Source organism: Rhizophagus irregularis, chromosome 18 (assembly GCF_026210795.1).
Source record: "Rhizophagus irregularis chromosome 18, complete sequence".
NCBI lineage: Eukaryota > Fungi > Glomeromycota > Glomeromycetes > Glomerales > Glomeraceae > Rhizophagus > Rhizophagus irregularis.
Genome location: NC_089446.1, coordinates 4,203,451 through 4,230,271, shown reverse-complemented (window position 1 = coordinate 4,230,271; position 26,821 = coordinate 4,203,451). Strand labels below are relative to the sequence as shown.

General features: G+C 30.7%; 2 protein-coding genes across 2 annotated transcripts; both read left to right on the top strand.

Annotated features, from left to right (window-relative positions):
* Positions 1–461: 461 nt before the first annotated feature.
* Positions 462–788, top strand: OCT59_010532 (uncharacterized protein; the record flags this gene model as incomplete). Its single annotated transcript, XM_066133081.1, has 1 exon — positions 462–788. One exon carries the CDS (start codon positions 462–464, stop codon positions 786–788), a length of 327 nt encoding a protein of 108 aa, XP_066000660.1.
* Positions 789–10,965: 10,177 nt separating this feature from the next.
* Positions 10,966–11,392, top strand: OCT59_010531 (uncharacterized protein; the record flags this gene model as incomplete). The annotated part of the gene is made up of 3 exons (XM_066133080.1): positions 10,966–11,098; positions 11,196–11,265; positions 11,389–11,392. 3 exons carry the CDS (start codon positions 10,966–10,968, stop codon positions 11,390–11,392), a joined length of 207 nt encoding a protein of 68 aa, XP_066000659.1.
* Positions 11,393–26,821: the final 15,429 nt, after the last annotated feature.

Here is a 26,821-nt window from a genome sequence, read left to right as displayed (position 1 = left end):
CTTTCTTCCCCTTTCCCTTTCCCTTCGTTCCCCTTTCCCTCCTTTCACTTCCCTTCGTCCCTTTACTTTTCTTATCCTTTTTCCCTTTTCCCTTTCCCTTCATCCCTCAGTTTTCTTTTCTTTTGTAGGTCTAAGACGCCCATTTAGAAGGCCAGACTCCTATTTTGAAGGTATATATATACCTTCAAATTTTATTTTGTTGTTTTTTAATGAAACGTTTTACTAACGTTTTCATTTTTTGCTTTTGTAGATCCAAGACGTGATTGAGATTCGTAAGTATTATTACGAATAGTGGATTTTTTTTAATATTATAGAATGGTTTACCAGCTGTTCTTGTTTTTTTATAGGTTTCAAGAGGAAGTGAAAATGAAAGGGGAAGAGAAAATGAGAGGGGAAGTGAAAAATGAAAGGAGAAGCGAAAAAATGAAAGGGGAAGTGAAAAATGAAAGAGGGAGCGAAAAATGAAAAGGAAAGCGAAAAATGAAAGGGAAAGCGAAAAACAAAAGGAAAAGCGAAAAACAAAAGGAAAAGCGAAAAATAAAAGGAAAAGTGAAAAACAAAAGGAAAAGCGAAAAACAAAAGGAAAAGCGAAAAACAAAAGGAAAAGCGAAAAACAAAAGGAAAAGCGAAAAACAAAAGGAAAAGCGAAAAACAAAAGGAAAAGTGAAAAACAAAAGGAAAAGCGAAAAACAAAAGGAAAAGCGAAAAACAAAAGGAAAAGCGAAAAACAAAAGGAAAAGCGAAAAACAAAAGGAAAAGCGAAAAATAAAAGGAAAAGCGAAAAATAAAAGGAAAAGCGAAAAATAAAAGGGAAGCGAAAAATAAAAGGGGAAGCTAAAAATGAAAGGAGAAGCTAAAAATGAAAAGGGAAGTTAAAAACGAAAGGGAAAGCTAAAAACGAAAGGGAAGCTAAAAACGAAAGGGAAGCTAAAAACGAAAGAGAAAGCTAAAAATGAAAGGGAAAGCTAAAAACGAAAGGGAAGCTAAAAACGAAAGGCAAGCTAAAAACAAAAGAGAAAGCTAAAAACAAAAGGGAAGCTAAAAATGAAAGGGAAGCTAAAAACGAAAGGGGAAGCTAAAAATGAAAGTGGAAGCTAAAAACGAAAGAAAAAGGTTAAACAAAAGGGATAGAATAAAACGAAAGGAAAAGGAAAACAGAAAAGAAAGAGGAAAACGAAAGGGTAAAACGAAAGGGGAAAACGAAAGGGGAAGAGTAAAATGAAAGGAGATAGATTTCTGAAAGGGTATTTTAAGATTCGTAAGTATTATATTACGAATCAAATATTTTTTTTTTTTTTTTAATATTATCGTTATAAACGGTTTACTAACCGTTCTTTCTTTTTTTAGGTTTGGGTGGGCTTCTGAAGAACGGAAAACCCAAAGATTTGTAAGTACGAATACGAATCTTTAATTTTTTTTTGTTATTTTTTTATTATTACGAATGGTTTACTAACGGTTCTTGTATTTTTTTTTATAGATTCAGGAGGGCTTCCAAAGAATGAAAACCCAAAGATTCACATACGAATCTTATTTTTTTTATTTTTTTTTTTAATATTATAAACAGTTACTAATAACCGTTCTTTTTCTTTTTTTTTTAGGATCGGATAGGCTTTCTTGTTCTGAAGAACGGAAAAAACTAAGATTCGTAAGTAAGTACGAATCTTGGTTTTATTTTTTTTTGATTTTTTTTAAATATTAATAAACGGTTACTAATAACTGTTCTTTTTCTTTTTTTTAGGATCAGATGAACTTCTGTATTCTGAAGAACGGGAAAATTCCAAGATTCGTAAGAATTTTGGATTTTTTTTTTATTTTTTTTTAAAAAAATATTACAAACGGTTACTAATAACTGTTCTTTTATTCTTTATAGGTTCAGGTGGGCTTCCGTGTTCCGAAGAATGGGAAAATTCCAAAAATTCGTAAGAATCTTGGATTTTTTTTTATTGTTTTTAAAAAAAATATTACAAACAGTTACTAATAACTGTTCTTTTTTTTTTTAGGATCAGGTGGGCTTCTGACCTTCAGGAAAAGAGGAACCAAGATTCGTAAGTACGAATCTTGGTTTATTTTTTTTAATTTTTTTTTTAATATTAATAAACGGTTGCTAATAATTGTTCTTTTCATTTTTTTTATAGGTTTGGCCGTTTCAGGTAAACTTTTGAGGAACGAAAAAAACCAAGTTTCGTAACTTGTTTTTTTAGTTTTTTTATTATATAAATAGTTACTAACTGTTCTTTTCATTTTTTTATAGGTTCTGTGTCTCAGGTGGGCTTCTGAAGAACGGAGGAATCAAGATTCGTAAGTAAATACGAACCTTGGTTCTATTTCTTTTTTTTCTATTTTTTTTTTATAGGTTTAGGTGGGCTTCTGAGGATCAGAAAAAGGAGAACTAAGGTTCATTACGAACCTTGGATTTTTTTTTTAATATTATAAACAGTTTCTAACCATTTTTTTTCTTTTATTTTTATAGGTTCAGTTGGCTTCTGAAGATCGAAGGAACCAAGATTCGTAAGTAAGTACGAATCTTGGTTTTTTTTATTATTTTTTATTATTATTATTATTATGAACGGTTACTAACCGTTCTTATTCTTTTTTTATAGGTTTTGGTGGGCTTCTGAAGAACGAAAAGAACTAAGATTTGTAAGTATTACGAATCTTAGTAGTTTTTTTTTTTAAAAAAGAAACGTTATACTGTATTAACGTTTCTATTTCTTTATTTTATAGGAATTCTGGGGCTTTCTTTCTCTCTTCCCCTCTCACCTTTCCTCTCCTCTTTCGTTTTTTCCTGCCATTCCTCTATCTCTTACTTTTGTAAGACGTTTTCTTGGAATTTTCTTCAGCTTCGGTAGATTTCTTTAGTAGGACGTGTAGATCAGCATCTTGGAATTGGTAAGTTTTTTTTTTTATTATTAATTTTGATTTTTTTTTATTGATTTTTTTTATCTTATAATTTGTAGAAATCAACAGTTTCACACTTCCTGGATCGAATTGGTAAAGTTTTTCACTTAAAAAATTTTTTTTAAAATTTTTTTTTTTATTATTAATTAATTTTTTTATTATCTTTTTTTGTAGTTTCGGCTTCCTTATCCTGGATAATAGGATCGATTAGTAAGTTTCAAAACGGTTCGTTTTGAAACTTTTTTTTTAAAGTTTTATTTTTCTGAATTTTTATTTCAGATCGGACTTGAACTTTATTTTTTTTTTAGTTATAGTGAAACATTCGTTCTTTTCAAGATGCGATCATGTAATTGTAAAATTGTGTATAATTATTTTATTTATATATTAGATAGATGCTAATATACATGTACTGTATATTTAAGTGTTTTAATAAATTAATAAATTTGAAATTGAAACTAAATTAATGAGACCTTAAAATTTTGTGTCAAATAATCATTCGAACTGCGCCTCATTTTGACGCAATAATTCGACCTAAATTTAACCTAGTCAAAGTTAGATTAAATTGTAGTGTAATGATGGTTGAATTTTCTTTCCAAATTTGAGATGATTGGCACCCTAAATGCGCCTGAAAATTTGACCTCAATTTGACATAGATTAGATCATTATTCGACCTACACCCACCTGCCAAAAGTATCTGGGCACTTCTAAAAAATGACCATTAAATCACATTAATTCGACATCCAGGTATCAGAATTTAATGATTTATGATTCATTGGATTCATCTAATTGAGACGCATCTAACCGCAGTATTTTCAAGTCTGTAAGTTCAATAGATCAGAAGTTATCGTTAAATGTCTAAAAACAGTAAAATGCAAATAACTTTTGATCCATCAATCCTAGAGACATGAAAATAATAGATACAATGTACCTTAACAAGACAAATCAAATGAGTCATAATTCATCTTACTAGGTTTAATAGAAAAGAAAACGTTATGAAATTTGTATTTGCTAAATTTTTAAAGATGAAAAATGAATTACTTCATAAAGTTAAATCACATTATTTCAATAACCAGTGATCAGAATTTAATTATTTATGATTCAATGAATTCATATTATCAAGATGCATCAAATTGCAGTATTTTTCTGTCTCTAAATTTGATGGATCAGATGTTATTCTTAACAGTAAAATGCAAATAATTCATTTTTCATCTTTAAAAATTTAGCAAATACAAATTTTATAACGTTTTCTTTCCTATTAAACCTAGTAAGATGAATTATGACTCATTTGATTTGTCTTGTTAAGGTACATTGTATCTATTATTTTCATGTCTCTAGGATTGATGGATCAAAAGTTATTTGCATTTTACTGTTTTTAGACATTTAACGATAACTTCTGATCTATTGAACTTACAGACTTAAAAATACTGCGGTTAGATGCGTCTCAATTAGATGAATCCAATGAATCATAAATCATTAAATTCTGATCACTGGATGTCGAATTAATGTGATTTAATGGTCATTTTTTAGAAGTGCCCGGATACTTTTGGCAGGTGGGTGTATATTCAACCTGGTCAAATTTAGGCTGAATTGTCCTTTTTCGACTAGTGCTAGCTCACAAAAATAGATTTAATTATCCACTTTGCTACACCAAGAAAAAGGCAATGCATTGGATCTACTGCAGCAAAACGTATAGGATTCATATATAAAAGATGAAGCAATTCAGACCAGCGTACACCATACTTTTTGAAATAATCTTCCCTAAAATTTTTTGAGTTGCATTGCAACAATTCATATGCATGTTTTCTATGTGATTCTATGACTTATAGGTATGATCTTTCCCATAGTGATTTTTTCTATACTCTTTACTATAAACACTACGTTTCTCACACCTATAGCATTTCATCAATGCAGATCCATGTTTAAATAACTTTTGTATGGCTGGTATATGATACTGTGTTGTTTGACATTTCGCTTATTATCTCAGCATCCAGTGATCATAGAAAGACAACCTAACCACCATTTGACTCGTCATTATGAGACGATTCCAACGAGCTATGGTGCATCTTTCTACGATCATTGGATGCCAAGTTATTAAGTGAAACGTCAAATGGCGCAGTATTGCAAAATACAAATGCTGATTTTTGACATTTCACTCAATATCTCGGCATACAGTGATCATAGAAAGATGATCTAACCACCATTCAACTCGTCATTATGAGACAATTCCAACAAGCTATGGTGCATCTTTTCACGATTATTGGATGCCAAGTTATTACGTAAAACGTAATATTTTTAGGTTTCAATTCTGACATGTCGAAACTATTTCAGTATTTCGACAAATCAGAGAGCCAATGTCAAAATGTTGAAATAGTTTTGACAATTTTGACATGCTGAAACTCCCTAATTTTGGCAGACAACTTTACTGAAATATAAAAATAAAAAGGATTTGGCAATAATGGCGATAATGAAAATAATGTATGTATGTTTTTATTATTATTTGGTTTGGATGAATCAGTTTCTTTATTGGAAAGATCAAAGACATTATTTTGTTGGGAAGAATTAGGACAAGGACTTAATGCCCTTTTTCACTTTTTTGTAGAGTTTATATCTTGAATAATGATAGATTTTCTTTATTTTTTTGCTATAATAGTATCTGCTTGATTTTTCCTAGCATTCTCCATTAGTAAGATTTTGGGTGGTCAGTGTATACTAGTGTTAATTAATGCCAATTGATACTAGTGTTGTTTAACGCTCTAAAATGTAGAAAAGCTAACCCTATAATGACTAACACTATCAAAAAACGTGTATAAAAATGCAGATTAGTGTTAAATGACATATATCATGTGTTAATTGATTTGTATTGTACAATAAACATATAGTATTGAAAAATACATCTATTTACGTGTATATTTTAGTTGAAAAATGCATAAAAAAGTGTTGATTTTAAGGTTGCTTGTCTAAACTTCTTCAAAATCCTACAATTAGTTTCGTCAAAATTTTACTATAGATTTATTATAGTTTTGGCAGAGTTTCAGCAGTTTTGGCATTTATAATAAGTTTCGGCAGTTTCACCTTTCTCCAAAGTTTCGCCAGTTTTTTAATATAACTTTAATATAGTTTTGGCAGAATTTCACTTTTCGGCAAAACGCCATCTTGCCTAAACCCCTAGGTTTCAGCAAGCAACCTTAGTTGATTTATACATTTATTTACATGAAAATATGTATTGTTTATTATTAAATTATCTAATTATTTAACTAATATAAATATCTAATGTAAATCTATATATATATAATAAAATAAAAAAATTAAGTTTTCAGAAGTACCAATTTCCAGGTATCTGATTTAAAGCCCTTTTGTTGGATAATCATTTTCACGTTTTCACTGATTTTTGTAGATTGTTAGAACAAATCACACTAATCAAAAAATATCTTACTAAAAATTCTATTTGAAACCTACAAAAAAAAAGAAAAAAAAAACATTAAAAATAATAATAAAAAAAAATAAATAAAATAGTCTCATAAAGAAACTTACGGTTTCAGTTCTAATACACTGATTCGAAACTTCAGGACTTATAATAAAAATAAAAAAAAAGAAACATTGAAAAAGTTTCTTATAAAAAAAATAAAATAAGTTTTATTTTAAAATTTGAAACTTACCATCCTGAAGGCGGAACTGATTATAATTCGTTTCGCCTTGCTGGTATCTCTTCTATGCTTGGTGCCATAAACTTCATAACAACCATCTTAAATATGCGAACTCTGGGTATTTCATTTCACCGTATGCCTCTGTTTGCATTGGCTGTATTAGTGACAGTCATTCTATTATTATTATCTTTACCAGTTCTAGCAGGTAGCTATTTCTGTCTCTTTCGCAACAAAATTTGCAGTTTAAACATTCCCAATGCATTCTAACGCATTCCATATTTGAAACCTACAAAAGAAAGTAAAATAGAAACGTTAGCTAGCATTTCTAATTAAATAAATAAAAAAAAACAATTACTTCACAACAGGATGTTGTGAAACTTACATTTTAAACGTTTTCAGCGCATTCCCGATCTGAGATAACACTCCGATCTGATCCTACAAAAAAGATAAAGGAAACGTTAGTAAACGTTTCCTAATAAAAATTTAAAAAAAAAATAGATTTTAAAAGTTTCAAAGTGAATCTCTTCGAAACTTACTATCTGATACTAAACCAACGAATTCTATTATATATCTAGATTAGTGTTCCAATTCGATTAGCCGCTATCTGGATTTTTTGACAAATATCCAGATATTGGCAGTTATACAGATAACGGATAAGTTAACGGATCAGATCACACAGATGACGGATAATAACAGATCAGATTTCTCAGATTACAGATAATAACAGATTCATCTGACAGATATCTGACAAATTTAATTTATAATGATTCAGATCCCGCCAAATCATATAACATTACACAAATTTCCAAAAAAGAAAATTTTAATTTCTGTGAAAATTGGAATTCTTGTTATACAAGTATCTAAAAAAGGAAATTCTGGTGCTGATCAGTTAATGCTGGCTGGAATTATATAATATACAAATTTTAATGGTATTAATGGATAATTCAGATAATCCTTAAGGATGATCTGAATGATCTGAATAATACTAATCAGATCGGATAAAATGGTGACAGATATCCTCAGATTGGAACACTAACCTAGATAAATAAAAGAAAAAGGAAATATTAGTAAACATTTCCTAATTTTTAAAAAAAACAAACAAACAACAGTAGTTTCGTAACGAAACGTACAAAACTTACCGTTTTAAAACCCGTATCCAATACTGGATATTCTTGAACCTACAAAAAATAAAGGATCAGTTAAAACAGTTCCTAATAAAAATTCTATTTTAAAAAGTTATTTAAGTTTCGAAATCAATTTTAAAAGGTTTGAAGTGAAACTTTTCAAAACCTACCATTCCACTACTATATCCAAGATCTGAAGTCGAACACCTACAAAAAAAATTATAGGATACATTAGTGCCATTTTCTAAAAGAAATTAAAAAATTTTTTAAAAAAAGTTTACCATTTCGTTTTTTAATTGAATACGCTAAGTCTTACAAAAAAAAATTATAGGAAACGTCAGTTTCCTAAACTAAAAGGATTAAAAAAATATAATTTACAAAAGTTTTGAAGCTTTCAAAACTTACCATTTGGGAAACGAGAAAATGAAAGGGAAGAGAGTAACGAAAGAGAAAAAGAAAAGAGAAGAGAAAACGAAAGGAAAGGAGAGGAGGAAAAATGAAGGGCGAAAAAAGAAATTTTTAAAAAAAGTTTAAAAAAAGTTTCGAAGCAAATGCTTCAAAACTTACCATTTTGGAAATGGAAGGAAGGAGAAAAAGCGAAAAGAAAAGGAGAGAACGAAAGAGAAAGAGAAGGAGAAGCGAAAAGGGAAGGGGAAACAAAAGGGAGAAAAAAGAAATTATAAAAAAAAGCTTAAAAAAAGTTTTGAAGCAAACGCTTCAAAACTTACCATTTGGGAAGTGGGAGAAAAGGGAAGGGGATAATAAAAGAGAAAGGGAAGGGGAGAACGAAAAAGAGAAAAGAAAAGTCATGAGGAAAAAATTAAGCATTTGCTACTAAAAAAAGCTTAATTTTTTTTTTCGCAATATCACAGCACCGCAGCAAGCGCAGCGGTAATTATTAATTCAGTATCACGTGATACACATAATATGTGGATTTATATAAATAGGAGGCTTTTTCCCAAAATTTTTTTTTTATATTTTTTTTAATAGATATATATATATGCTTATATATATATATATCTATCTATTAACTTTAATACTTTACGAAAAGCCCCTCCTCTATAAATAGGTAAGTCATAAAAAGGAAATGTACCTATAGGGGGAGAGCACGTTGCTCTCCTCAGCTTTATTTTATATATAGTGATAAAAAAAGGGAGTCTTCAGTAGTAAGGTTTGATGTGTATTTATATACATTAATTATTAATATTAAACAACACAATATACATATTAAATTACACCTGATATTAAAAAATATATATAATGTTAAAAAACACTAATAAAAATGGATGTATTTTTATATTAAATTGCAATATAACAAACTTTGTATTTATATATATCGCTTATTAACATTTAACAATATATTAAACTACATTATGTGTTGAAAAATATGTATAGTATTAATAAATAGAAATAATAACTAGTGTTTTTTTATACTAAATTTTAATAAAACAACATTTTGTGTTTGTTTACATTGATTGATGACATTAAACTACATTGCATATCATATTGAACTATACTTGACATTAAACAACATAAAAAAACTTGTAAAATTATACGTATATAACACCATTCAGTGTTAATCATTACAGTATACAGTATTAAACAATAGGTTATATCATATTAAATAACTTCTTAATGTTAATTAACATTAAAATTATGTAAAGCAACACTTTTAAAACTTGCTGATGAGATTAACCATTCAAAACAGGATAAACAACAATCAAAAAAGAATAATTTACCAGATTTACAGGAAGATCATATTGTAATACTCGATGATATTTCATTTGAGTTAATTCCTATGCAGTCTGAAAACTTATTAAATGAAAATCTCATTTTATTAAAATGCTATAGAGTGGAAAAGAAAGTTCAGGATCAGATATGTTTACTAATTAGTAACAACTGGTGGTATAGTTGGGCTTATAAAAAGACAAAAAACATTACTAAGATCGTTATTATTGATCATAGCTGTAATAACTTTCTGGATTTCAGTTTCAAGTTCATCAACGTTCATATTACTGCTACTAAATCTTAATTCAGATTTTGCATTTGTGATGTAATATGAGTGTAATTGGACCATAGATTTAAGCTGTGCGATATCTAATCTAAAATAACATGTTTAAATCATACTTTATTAGTTTATTCAATAACATTTATAAAAATTTTATAAATATAAAGAATACTTTATTTTTCTTTTTCCTGTCATCCAATTTAATATCGAAAAGATCTATTCGCATACAGGTTGATAAGAAGTAATAGCAAATATCTTTAAAACTAATTTTTGAATATAATTATCTAACTGTTGGCAAGTTGGCCACCAAATTTCAGATATATCATAATCATTAGTATATTCCACTGGTAAAAAAATGGTCTATCCTACACATATCCTACACATATCTTACATATATCGGGTACTCAAAATGTAGAAAATCATACACAAATAATACACATATCATACACATATCGGGTACTTATATATAGTATACCTATCAGGTACCTGATATATGTATGATATATATATTAGTACCCGATATGTGTATGATATGTGTATTATTTGTGTATGATTTTCTACATTTTGAGTGTCCAATATGTGTAAAATATGTGTAAGATAAATCATTTTTTTACCAGTGTTCCATATCATAAGGAGGTTTATACTTAGAATATTTTTGAAGTTAAAACCATATGTGCCGATTTTTGGAATTAGTCTAAATTAAGATTTTTATAAAATTTAATATTTTAGTAAGATTAACATTACACAAATCTAAATTAAATATGTGTTACATATTTACGTAACTCAGATTTAATAAAAAATAAAAAAAATTTTTTTAATCAATATTCAAAAATAACGGTAATAACCACTTCTTTTTCCCCATCACTGCCCATCACTTTTCCATCATTTTTCTATTCACTTTTATTAAATATGACAAAAAAGTTTATAAGCAAATATAGCAGTTATTTTTAAGTGGTAAGTAAAAGAAAAAACTTAATATTTTATATACATAGATAAGACATATTTTTTCATAATTTTTAGCTTTAATTTATTGTTTTTTCTTTGTAAAAAATACATGCAAATAAAAAATAATTATAATGTAAAATAGTTGTAAAATGAATAATAAGATATTCTTTTTTTTTCAAAATAACTAATTATATATTTGTTTTTTATCTTTTAAAATTATTTTATTAGATTTATTCTATTAAAATCCTTAAATGGCAAATAAAATCTTTTAAATAAAGTAAAAGAATTTGGGATTCTCTTATAAAAGCATTTTTTGGTAAGAAATAAAATTTTCAGATCGGACTTTATGCAGGTGACAAAATCATGCATTATTATTCCTGGAGATATGCTAACGTCATCATTTTACATTCATTTGAAAGCTGAGAATTTGCTCTATCGTAAGAATCAAAGATCAGGAAAATTGGATCACTGGATGAGGCGTAATTAACGATCAAAGTCAAATCAAATTTAAAAATTAAAATAAATATATTAGACATAATTATTCACAATCCAGTGATTCAATTCATTCAATTTTAGGCTTATTAGATAGACCTCAATTTTCTCTTTCAAATGAATATAATTTCATTCGTGTAGCTTGCATCTACAGGTATTTAATAAATTTTTTTATATCAGATTTTATCAAACTTATAAAATTTTATATTAATAATATAATTGATAATTCCTAAACATCTACATATATTAAACGAATTATTTTAAATTTATTTTAAAGATAAAAGTTGGCATCACCTTAGGGAGCAAAGATCATTCAAATTGAATCACTACATGTGAAGTAATTAATGATCAAATTTAGATAAAATTCAATAAATATACTGAACGTGATTACTGAACAACTAGTGATTCAATTTACTTGATTTTAGATTCATTAGATAGATCTCGATTTTCTCTTTCAAATGAATGTAAATTTATTTGTATAGCTTATTTCTATGAAGAATTATCAATGATTTTGTCATGAGGGTTATATTTGATCTTTTAAATTTTAATGATATCTTATATTAAAAAAAAATTAAAAATTATATAATTAATTAGTTTTTTTTGCATTATCTAGTATAAATTTATTATTCTTATATAAATGATAATTTATATTTGCTTTAATAAAATTATTTTTGTGTAAAAAAATTAGATTCCAAGGATCGGCCCATATGCAATAAAATACAGCAACTGTTTTCACCACCATTTGCAAAATTTTTTCAGATTTTCATAGCATTTAAACATACTTTATGAAATGTACTATCTGTAAAGCCTTTATCTAAATAATTTTAAATAAAAATTAAATAAACTAATAATAAATGAAAATTTGAAATAATTAAATTTACCTCAGTACTTTGGATGAAAAAAAAAAGCAAGAAAAAATATATTAATATCAAATTGCGCCCAATGTTTATTAAAAATACCAATGCATTATTTTCTAAATCAGAATTTAAGGAGTTTGAAATGCTTTTGATAGCAATTGCCATTTTGATTAATTCTAAAAAAACTGATGCTATATTGCTTGCTTTAGCTTCAACAGCTTTAATTACTCTTTTAGCAGGCAAGAACTACTGTTCAAATTTGCTCTACATTTTGCTAAAACTGACACAAAAAATTTTAGGCTGAATTTTAAAAACTTAAATTATAATAATAATAAATATAATATAAGAAATTTAACTAAATTTAATTTTTAATTGTAAAAATGTTATCTACATTTTTAAGGCTATTTTTTAAACAAAAAATTAAATCACAGCAATCTTATGCTGTAGACCACTTTATTTTAACTGATGTTTTTAAACTATCACCTTTTATTATAAATTGAATAATATTATCATAAAGGAGTGCATCTGCATGATATGATTTAAAAAAAGTTATAATATTTTGACATTTTCTTAACATGTTTTTAGTAAAATTCAATTTAATAAGATCTGTTGTAACAAGATTTAAATGGTATGCCATACAGTATATGGATAAAATATTAGGATATTTTTCACTAATTAATCGTCTTGCCATTTGCATAGCTACCTGCTTCAGCATCTGATACCACAGCTACAAATTTTTTTAGACCAATTGATGATAAAACTTTTTCAATTTCAGTTGTATTAAAGGAATTAGTATAAGCTTGTTTGAGACATCGATTAAAGTGTGAATGTATTATTTTTTACTTGAAGTAATAATTACAAGGGTATAGATAGATTTTCCTAAAAAATCAGACCATCTATCAACAGCTAGTATATAAAATAGAATTTATTAAATTAAAATTATTAAAAAAAACACATAAGTATAATATATAATATTTTTTTTTTTTTTTTTTTCCGCAGCACATTTGCAGTTTTATTAAAGTAAAAAAAATAAAAAATATATACAAAGTAAAATTTCCTAATACAGTCAACTCTCTTTATAGTCACACATTTGGGATAGTCCATATTTGGTGATTATAAAAAGATGTGACTATATAAAAAATTTCTTATATTAGTATATCATAATTCCGGCCAAAAATTAACATAATTTTAGCCAAAATTATACTCAAAACTTTATTGTATCATAACTCTGCCAATATTAATTGTAGAGAGATGATCTTACTCCATTCAATTCGTCTTGATGAAATAGTTCTAATGGTATAAAATACATAGAAATCCAATCACTAGATTAATTTCTGAAATTAAAAAAATATTAATGGTTTTTGTGTAATAACTCTGCCAATATTGATTCTAGAGAGACGATTTTACTGCCATTCGATTCGTCTTAATAAGACGGTTCTAATGGTATAAAATACATCGAAATCCAATCACTAGATTAATTTCTGAAATTAAAAAAATATTAATGGTTTTTGTGTAATAACTCTGCCAATATTGATTCTAGAGAGACAATCTTACTACTATTCGATTCATCTTAATGCGGCGAATCTAATGGTATAAAATACATTGAAATCCAATCACTAGATCAATTTCCAAAATTAAAAAATATTAAATAGTTTTTAAGTAGTAACTCCGTCAATATTGATCACAGAGAGATGAGCTTACCACCATTCGATTCGTCTTGATGAGGCGATTCCAACGAGCTATTAATCGTCCTTTTACAATCACTAAGTACCGAGAAATTTAGCAAAATGTTAAATGGCACAGTAAACGTAAATCAAGAAATATAATAATGCTGATGTTTAACATTTTGTTGAATAACTCATCAGCCAGTGATCGCAAAGGGATAAAAATACCACCATTCGATTCATCTCAGTGAGACGATTCTAACAAGCTATGATACATCTTTGTACGATTATTAAATGCCAAGTTATTTAATATATTTTTTATATAACTGTGATTATAAACGATTCTTTTTAATATAAGATTTTTGAGGATAGGTGTGATAGTGACTATAGATAGATTGTGACTATATAGGATAGTTTTTAATAATAAAGTGTTTTGAACATTCAACTGGTGTGACTATATAGTAAAATGTGACTATAATGGGAGTGACTATAGAGGGAGTTGACTTTAACTACTCTAATATAATTAAACTACAAACCACTCGTCATACTGGTAGTACCCCACGTGTGCACTGTCGAGTGATCATTTGACTCCGTAGGTAGACTTCGTTTAGTAATAGGTTATCTTAGCCATAAAGGCCTTATCTTCAATGTCTGGTGATCACGGGACCCACTACGCTGCAACTTTATCATAATTTTTATTATTATTATTATTATTATTATTATTTTTATGTTAAACAGAAATTTTTCTAGACTTCCAGGGAGGCAATAAACCAGTTATTCCAAATGGTATAGATGATCTTTGCATCAACGTAAGCCTTCATTATATTTTGATGCCTTTCGTTTACGAAATGCAGTTAGAGTATATCGATAGTGATCGCGTTGAGTTTCTACGTCCTCCTTATGTGTCCTTGAGGTCTTACACTTGTCCTAAGGTGTAATATGCAATGATTCTTCTAGTTCATTCATCATTTTACATCGCGATTTCCAAACATGTTCTTTAAAAGCTTCATGAAGTATAATATATAATATTAAATCTAAAGTTAAATTTTCTTTATATTTAAGTTCAGTTCTTCATTAACTTTATCTAAAACTACAGAAATTTCTTTATTTAAAGTAGCTATTAAAAGAGTTGTTTTTTAGAAGAATTATAACAAAAACAGAGATTTTGAATAAAATTCATAAAATAAAGGTGACCAATAGTAAAGAATGGAATTTTACAACATACAAAAAATTGAATTAATGTTTGATCAATATTATTACTTCTACAAAAACTAACTTTAGTTAATGAATTGATATCAGAAATCTATCTTCTATTAGTAGATGCACTTGGGGTTGCCAATATTTTCATATGTTCTAATTTAACATTAAATGGTGTTTCATTACAATATATGCTAAATATAATTTCAAAATTTTTGGTTTTTCTCTAAACCATGTTTAAGCACAATAATTACATTTAGCTGAATAATGTTTGTAAATAAAAAATTCGTATTAGTTTGCCTTCTTATATTAGGAATTGATAAATGCCAATATTCATATTCCTTTTCTTTATCCTATTGATGAATTTCAAACATAAGAACGTATAATGAAATATTAGAATTATTCAACAAACGCTTTAAACAAGCATTAACTGATTCAACCCTAAAACTGGCTATCATTTCTCCTGTAAAATGATGCTTAATGTAACAATGAGCCCAATATTCTTTTGTTTTATAAAGATGTTCCAGATAATTCTTTGCTTTAGGGTAGTTTTCTATGAGCTTGTTAAAACGTTGTTGAAAAATGTTTTCAACAATACAATTACGACAGCTATAAAAATCATGAATAAAACTCTGGTATTCACTATCTAATAATTTTTTCAGATTTTTATTCAAGTTTTGAGAAATGTGAAAGGTACAGTGAATCGAATAAGTAAATGGAAGTACTTGACAGATTGCTGCATCTACAGCTGGATCAGAATCTGTGATAATAACAACAGGTTGTATACCAGTAGCTTTAATAATATTGCTAAACATCTAAGTGTGTAAGTCAAGACTTTCATCGATTAATAACTCTTGAGCAAACAATATATTTTAGCAGTCATTATTAAATCCAACAATCAAAAATAACGCCATACTATATCAATTAGTCTTGTGCATAACATCATTTATAACGCAATTAGAATATTGTACTCAATTCTCAACTTGAGAAGGCGTCATCCAGAGTAAGTGAGTGAGAGTATTGTCTTCATCCCAACCTCAATATACAACCCATTTAGAATCAGCTTTATTTTAACTATCAAGCCAATTTGAAATATCAGTAGCATCACTTGATAATGAATTCTTTGTAGGCCGAAATTTTTAAATAGCTTTATAAAGTTCTTGTGAATATACTGGATGAGTTGGATATTTACCTTCAAGAAATTTTCATTGTGCCGTTGCTCCAAATTTGCAAGACATAGTCATAAATTTAATATCCTCAAACATTAAATTGGTAAATTTTCTAGAATCCTCAAATTCAATTATTGATACATTTAATAGATGATTATGTTAGTCAACAATTTTGTTGGTAATTACAAAACCTTCAGGATTCTTTAATTTCGGGTATGAAGCATTGATAATAAATAGACAACCAATTTTTTTTGTAATAGTATCTTTAGCTGAAGTGGAATCATAGGTACGTCCATGAGAACAAATATATGTACAGTGGTGAATAACTCCTCCATCACCAACTACACGATCTTTAATAATTCGAAAATCTTGTTATTTAGCCCATGCACTTACAAAATCTTCACAATCATCCCATAATTCAAATCTCTTCCCTGTATATAGTAGTACATGTTCATCTTCATTAGACAAAATTGCCTTATTATTACAATTATCTACAAAAAAAAAATACAAAATTAGAAATAGTAATACTAAAATCTGACTCTAAATCTGCATTCCTAACTTAACCTAACCCTAATAACCCAAAACCTAACCCTAACTCTAACTCAAACCCAAAAACTACTCTAATCCAACCTAACCTAACCCTAATCCTAACCTCTAACCCTAAGCTATACATACCATATGTAAATTCTGAGTTTTGAATATCTTCGCTCAACTCTTCTTCCATATTTTCCATAAAGTAGTAATAAAGTAGTTTACATTCGATATTAATGAAAAAAAGGTATGTTTATATTCAATATTAGTGAAAAAACAGAGTTTATGTTTAAATATTAATAAAATGTATAGTTAAGGTTGCTTGTCTAAACCTCTTCAAAATCATACGATTAGTTTCGTCAAAATTTTACTATAGATTTATTATAGTTTTGGAGAGTTTCAGCAGTTTCGGCATTTATAATAAGTTTTGGCAGTTTCGCCATTCTCCAAAGTTTCAACAGTTTTTTAATATAACTTTAATATAGTTTTGGCAGAATTTCACTTTTCGGTGAAATGCCATCTTGCCTAAAACCCTAGGTTTCAGCAAGCAACTTTAGGTATAGTTAAAATGAAAATATTTCGATAGAGAGAGAGAAAAAGCCGTGGAAAATACTGATCTACTTGATAATCAAAAGTTTATTAAAAATATAATTCATGTGATTATAGTTTATTTTACATCATTACAATAAAATGATTATGCTAATCTTATTATATAATCAAATTGACTAAATCACATGACAAATAGGATATAGCGATAAATCGCATATGCGACAAATTATAATTCTCTTTTTTTTTATTTAAAATAAGGATAAATCTAATTGTAACAGTCTATTACGCATCTTATTTGTAACAATTCCCAATTTTATCCAATTAAAATTTAAGATCAGGCAGGACCCTGGATATCTAATATAAAGGTCATAATGGACTTTTGGCCAAAAACACCCCTTTTTGCTGAAACTCAAAAAATCGTTTTTTGTAAATATCTCAGCATCCAGTAATTCAATTTTAATGAACTATTTTTTATTTTGTAGCCCTCATTTAGCTCTACAATTTAAAAAAAAGTTCATCAAAATTGGACCACTGGATGCCGAGATATTTACAAAAAACGATTTTTTGAGCCCCTTGAAAAATGGGCCAATCTGCCGAAAGTGTGACTTGATCCCGATCTGCCAACTCTTTCTTGTAGATCCTTGGTCAAAAATTTCGCGGAAGAAATTTTTTATTCTTCATATCAACACATCTCTTATTTTACTATTAAAATGCCTCCCAAAGGTAACAAAAAAGCTGGCAATAACCCTAATGGGGACCTGCCAAGCGACAAGACAAACGGAACAAAAATAAAGACTCTGGCTCTGACGTTTCAAACTCTGATAATGAACAAACAAACAATAAAAACAACCTTCCAAACGTACCCGTACGCTTCCTGATAATCCTATGGAAGAAGACTACGTCGCCGACTCAGCGGCTGATGCTGGAGGTAGCAATACTACTCCTCCTCAACAAAATAATGCTGACAATTTTTCGTCTCCTCCTCCTGAAGATAATACTGCGCCTTCTGCGCCTGGTTCTGTTACATCTGGTACTGACGCGTCCATGCATGCTCCAAAAGACAAAGAAACTTCCCCCTTAAACGTGTCTCCTAATAAGGATATTATGGATACCAATGATACTTCTCCTCTTCCCCCTGACACGCCCACTATTACTATTCTTAGGCATGATTATCAGGCTGCTGCGGCGCCTAATACTTCTCCCGAATTTGTCAAAAAGTATCCTACCAATCGGGCTATGATTGATGCTGTCAACAATCTCCTTTTGGAAACTTATCATTCTTACACTGGCCGTGCTCGCATGTCCTGGTTCTGGTGACCTTAAATGATTGGTTATTCATTTTAATTCGACCACTGAACGTAACGCCTGCCTTTCCCTCTAACATGATGATCTTGCTGATCTAAAATTTTTTCTGCACGACCCTCAGCAACTCCGAACCGATGAAGATCTCCAGGCTATTCAAGTTACTGACATCCCATTTTTCATCAAAAAAGATGATATCATTGCTCTTTTCAAAAAGTATGGTAACATACAATCCTGTCGCCTCCATACATGTGCCAATGCTAAGGTCCAACAGGCTCGTATCATTTATGATGATGCTTCACCCATTCAACGTTTCGTGGACAAACAGTGGGCGATCTATTGTTATTCCACTTGTTTGCGCATTACGCCGTGCTCTCTCTTCCTTGATCAAAAGAAATCACGACGTGAATTCGTCGCTGTACTATCTCAGCTCCCTCCTAACACTAAAGACGTGCATTTAGCACCCTTGGTGCGAGCAATTGGTGCTATGGCTGTTAATATCACCCTGTCTCTTAATTCTTATAAACCTAAATGATGGGCTTATATTACTTTTAAATCACAGCAAATGATGGACAATGCAATGGAACAATCAATTGCTTTGCAAGGCCATAGGCTCCAATGGGAACTTCCTGAGAATACAAACAAGCTTTGCCATAGATGCGGTAAACTTGGTTGCGCTCCTACTGCTTGCCCGTTGAACAACTCTCGAGGTCGCTCGCGCACCCGTAATCCTGTCGCACACTTAAAAGAACATTTTAATATTGGACAATCAAACAACCAAAACTCTTCTGCTAATCGCAGTAGACATCATTCCCGTTCTCAATCCAAAGATCGTTCCAATTCTCGACAACGTAATCATTCAGCCAATAACACTGGATGAAACAATAATTATAATAATAATGCTTCTTCGCCCAATTCTCTTAACTCCAATAATTCTACCCAATCTGCACCACGACCTCGATCTAACGAGCGTAAAGGCAAAGAGCATTCAGTTTCTTTTTCCACTTTCCAACGTAATAGTACCTTTACTCCCAATTCATCTGGTCATAAACCTCCCTTGGTGGATCCTAATTGTTCCCAAATTCAAGAGATCCTTTCAGTGCTTAAAAGCCTTCAAGAAGATATGGCTAGTGTACGTGCTAGAATTCATGCTCTTGAACTAGCTGATCAGAGGATGTCTCGGCTGGAACTCCGTGTTTTTGGACATATGCAAGATGATGTTCTCCCACCTGATCCCAATGATTCTTCACATATGCTTGTTGACGATCACCAACGCACCCCCCTTATATAACACAATCCAACCCGCCCCCTCGACCAAGCCCTTTTCCGGCCCGGTTCTCCCTCCACCAATGGTCCCCTGTTTCCCGTTCTACTATTTCCTCCTCCCCCATCCCTGAAACTGCCGATGAAGCTACCATCAATAAAGAACGTGCTGAAATTTATTCCTTCCAACGATCTCTAGATAACAAATTTGATCACTTATCCGGCTCTATTAATAGATTTATTAGCTCCATTTCTGGTGGCTCTTCCTCGGACTTAGTCAATAAGACTTCGTCTGATTAATTTGTTATCCTCCTCTTTCACCCCGCAGTTTCTATCATAGTGTAATAATGATGAACAATAACATAGATTATGATACCTTTGTGCGAAACCCCCCAACCCTGTTGATTTTAGTGATATTTTTAATGATCCTTTATCTGATACATTCTTTTCTTCTTCTTCTTCTACTTCACCCATCCCCAATTCCTTTAATATTTCTTCCTTCAATGTTAATAGTCTTAAAACTCCTGGTCATAGTTCGTTTAAAATGGACCAAATTTTTTCCTTTTTTTCCCATAACCATATTTCTTTTGGTGGTATTGTTGATACTCATTTATCACCTAAACAAATGAAATTTTTATCTAAGCGTGTTTGTGATTATACTTCTTTCCATTCTGATTTGGATTCTACTAAACACGGCCGTTCTTCTGGTGGTGTCTCTTTGTTCATACACAACTCTTTAGCTACTCATGTCCAGTTTTATCAATCCCATTCTTCCCGAATTCTCTCTGTAGACTTATTTTTTAAAGGCAATGTTAAATTGCGTATATTTGTAGTTTATATTCCTCCTACAAATGATCTTGTTCTTCGATACGAAGTCATTGATCAATTAATTTCTCTTATTTCTCAAACTTCTTCACAAAATTTCCACCATGCTATTTGTGGTGATTTCAACATGAATTTGGAGAAATTTTACCCCATATTTTTGCATCAACCTCAGGTTGCCGCTAAAAAAGTTCATAAATTATTTCATTATTTGCTTTCTCATAATTATGAGGATTGTACTCCCCTTAATTTATCTAGTACCTTGGGTACTTATTACCACTTGGACACTATTACCCGTATTGACTTCGTTTGGTCCTGCCCGCTTCTTTGCCGTTATATGTTAACATCAACTATCTTTGATGCCTACGATTTACACATTTCTGATCACAACCCTATTATCACCTATTTTGACATCTCTTTACTGTCAGATGCTATTAAATCTGCTCGTGCTCGTCAACTTGGTCATAATACTTGACGCATTTTTAAATATGATTCTATTTCTATGGAACAGTGGACTGCCTTTGCTGATGACTTGGATAAGTTATGCCCAATTGATCCACTTGTCTTCGATACTTGGCCTCTTAATCAGAAATGTGAATATCTTCATTCTAGAATTATTAAAGCTGCAAAATCCCAGCTGCCCTCAGTTACTGTGGGCAATACCTATGCTCCGAAAAAGCCTAAAGATCTAGAAACTTTATGTCAATCTTATCGATTTTTGTCTAAAGTGGCGAAGATTATTCGCTCCCTTCACAAAAACCCTGCTTTATATTCTGTTCGTTTTGAGTCCAAATGGTCTTCATATTATTTACGTCTTAATCAACTCCTTTTTAGTTATAAACAAATTTTTGTTACTTCTACTGTTCTTCCTTCCTCTCTTCGTGATGAACGAATTGATGATTTTGCTAATTTACTTCAAATGTTAGAGAATATGACTTTGCTTTTGCGAAGCCTACTTTTGCTTAAAGAAAAAGAATTTCAAGCTTCTTCTATTCAGGCAAAAATTGATGCTCGGAATGATAACTTCACCAATGATATCTCTACTTTTATTGAATCTGCCTTGTCACGAACCAGACGACGAATCATTCTTGATCGTGTCTTTATTGATCATCCAACACGCCCTACTTTATTAACTTCTCCAGATGCTATTGATCAAGAAGTCATTGAACATTTTCAAAATTTTGTTCCAATTACCTCCACTCCTCCTTCTTCCATACAGGATTTGCCAGATCGATGGTCTAACGCTTATGCGCCGCTTGCTGAAGTCTCTCCAGCTATTTTTGATTCACTTATGGATCCTCCTACCCTTGATGAATGGTCTTTAACGATTTCCTCCATGCCTAATTATAAAGCCCCAGGACCTTCTATGATCTCATATAAGATGTTGAAACATTTAGGATTCTCTGCTTCTGCTCTTCTTTTTAACCTAATTTGTGCCTGTCTATCAGATGCAAATATCCCTGATTTATGGAGACAAGCTACTGTCTTTCCTATTCCGAAACTGCATGAATGGAAATGCCAACTCAAAAATACTCATCCTATTACTTTATTAGAAGTGATTCGCAAGGCTTTGGTTAAGCTCTTTTACAATCGCCTTGCTCCTTTGCTCGCTTCCCACCATGTTCTTCAAGGAGGAAACTTCGCAGGTTTACCTGGAGGTTCTTGCCACGATCCTATTATTACACTGGAATCTATTATCCACGATTCAGTAGTCACTAAACAACCCTTATGGATTCTCTCTCAAGACATTTCAAAGGCGTTTGATTCTGTTGATCTATCCATGTTGCGTTTTGCTCTCCAACGCTTACGTCTACCAGAAAATGCTATTCAATTCTTACTTTCTTTATTTATGTCACATTCTAATCGTGTCATTACTGCACATGGCCCTACTCCGCCATATAGAGTTAGAATTGGTATAGACCAAGGTGAAGTTATCTCTCCGCTTTTATGGGTTATTTATTTAGACCCTTTGCTCACAGTCCTGAAAAATGAAAAGAAAGACCCTTATTGTTTGGTTTCTCCTATGGCTTCCGATCTTGTTTCACCAAACTCTCGTTCTTTGGATGTTTTAAAGATTAATAATTTGGTGTTTATGGATGATTCTACTCTGATTTCTTCTTCTAAAAAGGAAATGGAACATATGTTGTTCATCACTGAAGAATTTTATCGTTTGAACAACACCTCAGCCAACCATAACAAATATGTTTTAGCCACCAATGCAGTTGCTACTTCTCGAGATTTATCTCCTATAGCCTTTAATTTATTGACTTCATCACTCAACACTACAACCAATATTACAGTTACTCCTATCCTTATGTCCTCGTCTTTCCATTTTTTGGGCGTTTGGTTTAATATTAACGGCTCTAGGAATTTTATCCGACAACAGCTCAAACGAGAATGTAATTCTTTTTCTGCAATTCTCCGCCCGGCGAAATTGACTGTTCAACAAGTGGTTTATCTTTATAATACTGTTTTGATCCCGAAATTGGATTATCGTATGCAAGTTACGCATTTATCTGAGGTTGAATGTTCTACTATTACTTCTCCAATTCGTGCTTTAGTTAAACATAAGGCCAAACTATCACGTTCTGTTCCTAATGTGGTGTTATATTTAACACAAGCTTTGAGTTTGATCAATTTATTTTCATTTCAACAACAAAGTCATTTTACTAATTTATTTTTGTTAGCAAATTCTTCTTCTGTTTTTATGAAGTTACTTTTTAATTATAGATTGAGGTTTATTCAATTTTATTGTTTAATTCCTATTTCTCCTTTGATGGTTTTGGATTGGTCTTATTGGTCTTCTCTTATAATCTTTAAACAAGATTATATTGCTAATACTTTAGCTTCACTGCTCTCAACTCCTTTCCGTCTGTCACGTGCTAATTTATCGCCTGTGCCTTTTGATTTAAGCTTGTCCTATGGTCTGTACTCCCATTTATCGAATGTCTTTCTTTGGATGTATTTAAGGCCAATTTAACAAGACTCCGAAAATGTTGCCTTTTCTACCTTTCGCAACTGTTGACACCCCAGGGAACACATTTACTTTCTTGGCCTGTCATATATGCTAATTCTTCTCAAAAGCGTGGTAATGCCTGTCTTCCCAATTGGTACAAAAATCTTTCTGTTAATGTCACAGTTCCAGATAAATTTGGTTTATTAAAAGATCAATTTATGACTAATCAATGCCCTGTGAGTCATATCGCGAAAGAACTTTCTCCTTGTACTCCTCCTTCTGGTTATAAGAAGAATTGGATTGTCACGATGAATGATGATAGCTCCCCCATATTCGGTAAACAGATTCAGCTTCAACCCAAGCATTCCACCTGTACTATTGTGCATTGGATCTCAGACTGCTTATTTCGTCCGAGTGATTTGATCACTCTACAACTTTGTCCTGGCTGCAACTTGAATATAAATAAATCTTCGTATTCAAAGAAATTTGTTGCCACTAGCTCTGTGTCCTGCTCTTACTCGGTCTCTCTTAGTCACTCATGGATTTTACCTATGAAGCAATCATCCATTACGAGTCATACTTCCAGCTTGACTGCTACAGTGTCATGGGCGGAAATCAAGGATTTTGTTACTTCAAATTACAATCCTTCAACTGACTCAGTGTTAGCTGTTGATATTCTCAATTCCTCTTTCAACACTGTCGATATAGCTTTACCTACTCCACGCTTATTTACAGCTGGCGATGTTGCTGCATCATCATCGGTTGTGCTTTCTCCAGATTCACATTACACCTTTTACACTGATGGCTCTCTTATTAATTTAGGAACTAGTGATGTTTCTATGGGATGGGGCTGGGTTCAAATTGTCAAAGACTCTGGCTTTCTTAATTCTATTGCCACTTATAAGCGGGTATTATTCGTGATTGGCCTTCTTCTTCGCGTGCTGAAGCTGCTGCTATTTATGCTGCTTTATCAGCCTCCCCTGCCAACTCTGTTGTTCATATTTATACAGATTCACAGTCTTCCATTGAGGATTTGAAACATTGTTTCTTATCTGCTTATTCAGATTCTCGTCTTTATTATAAGACTACCAATTTTGAACTTTGGGCTGTCATCCAACAACTAATTGTGGATAAACAACTCTCGGTTTTGCCTTTCAAAGTTAAAGCTCACTCTAATTTTTACTGGAATGACTTTGCTGATTCTCTTGCCAATACTGCCCATACATCTGATGATGCTGTTCTCATCTCCCGTCTCGATCTCGCAGCAGTTCATGATTATATTATGTTCTATGATGACATAATCTGCGAATCCAACCCCAGACATTTGTTTAAACAATATCATCAAATGTTGTATATGAAAGACCTTTTAGCTCTTTCGCGTTTCCGTTTTATTTCTCTCTTAACGGATCCTTCTGGATATATGATTGACTGGGTTCTTACTTGGCATACGTTAATGTTTCAACCCAAATTTGATAACTCTTTCACTAAGGAAAATGTTTCTAGACATCATACATTAAAATTCCAACTCTTTCTGGAAGACCTACCCACTTTGGAATCACTGAAAAGGACACGACCTGATTTATACGTGGAAATTCTAACTTGTCGTTCCTGTGAAGACCATTTAGAAGATTTTATGCATTTATTTTTATGCAATAAGCGTCGTGATAGATTACATCAACTCTTAACATCTTATCTTCACCACCTTACCCAAAAAATCAAAGAAGCGGGTGATAATGCCAATTGTGACTATTCTTCTCTAGTGGATAGAATCACTTCCCTTCCTTGTTGGTCTTTCTCATCTCGTAACTGGTCATCCTATAGTCTGGTTCATGGCTGTTTGCCCACCGCCTTTCTGGAAGTTTTTGAAACCTTATGTATTCCTCGCCTCGCTGCTATGAATGTGGTTGCCGCCATACATAACAATTTTATCAACAAATTCCGTAAACGAATTTGGAATCCGCGTTCGTATGATAAAGGATTATGGGAACATGCGATGAACATTACTTCAACACTTAAACAGTCTCCAAGGCCTAAAGGTTTGTCTAAATCTTCTTATCTACCTTACTCATCTTTGCCACCTCCGACCCAAATTGATTCACGTGACTCTGGAACCGATTGGTTAAAAAACTCGATGCAATATGGATTATCTTGGTTTAATCACATTTCGGGTTTTATGGGTCGTCTAACGGTGCTACTTAATAACCGCTTTTGCAGGATGGAGTGTCGATTTTAATAGTGGACGCATCATTCGTTATTATGTTAGCATAGTTGCTTCTACTTTGATTGGGATATATCAAGGGGAGATCTAGGAAGTGTTAGTATTAGCGATTTTTCTTTTGAATTTTCTTTTAATTTTAATTTCTTTCTAGGAGACTATATAGCTTTGTTTTTAGTTAGTTTTTATTTTATTTTTCTTTTTCTCTTATGTAATTTGGTAAAGTTTGATAAATAATTAATAAAGATAAAGGCTGCTATGCCATGTTTGCTCGAAAGTGTGACTTATGACCTGTTTTGGAGATATCCGGGGTCCTGATCAGGCATAATGTAAACAAAACAAAAGATCAGTTGTATAACTAAGACAAAAGAATTTTTTAAAAAATTTCAAGAAACTGCTTATAACTTAAAATTTTGTTTATGAAACTGTCTTAAATACATTAAGTAAAAGTTTTCCAAATTAAATTTTGCATATAAAAATTTTATTTGTGAAACATATATTAAATTTATTATTAAAAAAAAATAAAAAAAGGATGTTACAAATAAAATATGTAATAGGTTGTTACAAATACATTTTTTCTTAAAATAAAACTTTTAAATTCCTGTACTAGATGTATTTTCGTCCACTTTGCAAATTTACTTAAAGCATATACAGATGGTTTAAAAAACCATTTTTGAGTTATTTAACAAAAACTGTTTTTTCGATAAATCCAATTTTGAAAATGATCAGCAAAGATGATAAAATCGGTTGTTATATATTAAAGTCACAATTTACTTTCAAAACCTCCTTTCATTTATAAGTGAATTTTGTAAAATAGATGAAAATACATTTTATGTGTAAATTTGAAAGCTTTACATTAAAAAGAAAATCTTTAACTTAAATTTTTTTAAAATTACTGCGCTACACTGTGCCATCAACCTGGCACACATTTCAGATGTGCTATACTATTTTCTTATGATAAAAAAGTACTTTAATATAAATTTCTTTATCATTTGATATATGTGAAACGTGTGAATTTAATTATTCAGTTAGTCAGAATGTATATTATCATATAAGTGAAGGATTCATAAAAATGTATAAGATGTATTAATTTGGAAATAATAAAATATAAACTTTCATAACGAGAACTATTGACGTTTAGAAGTTGAAAGAAGAATGAAATATCATGACAAGAGCTATCGCAGT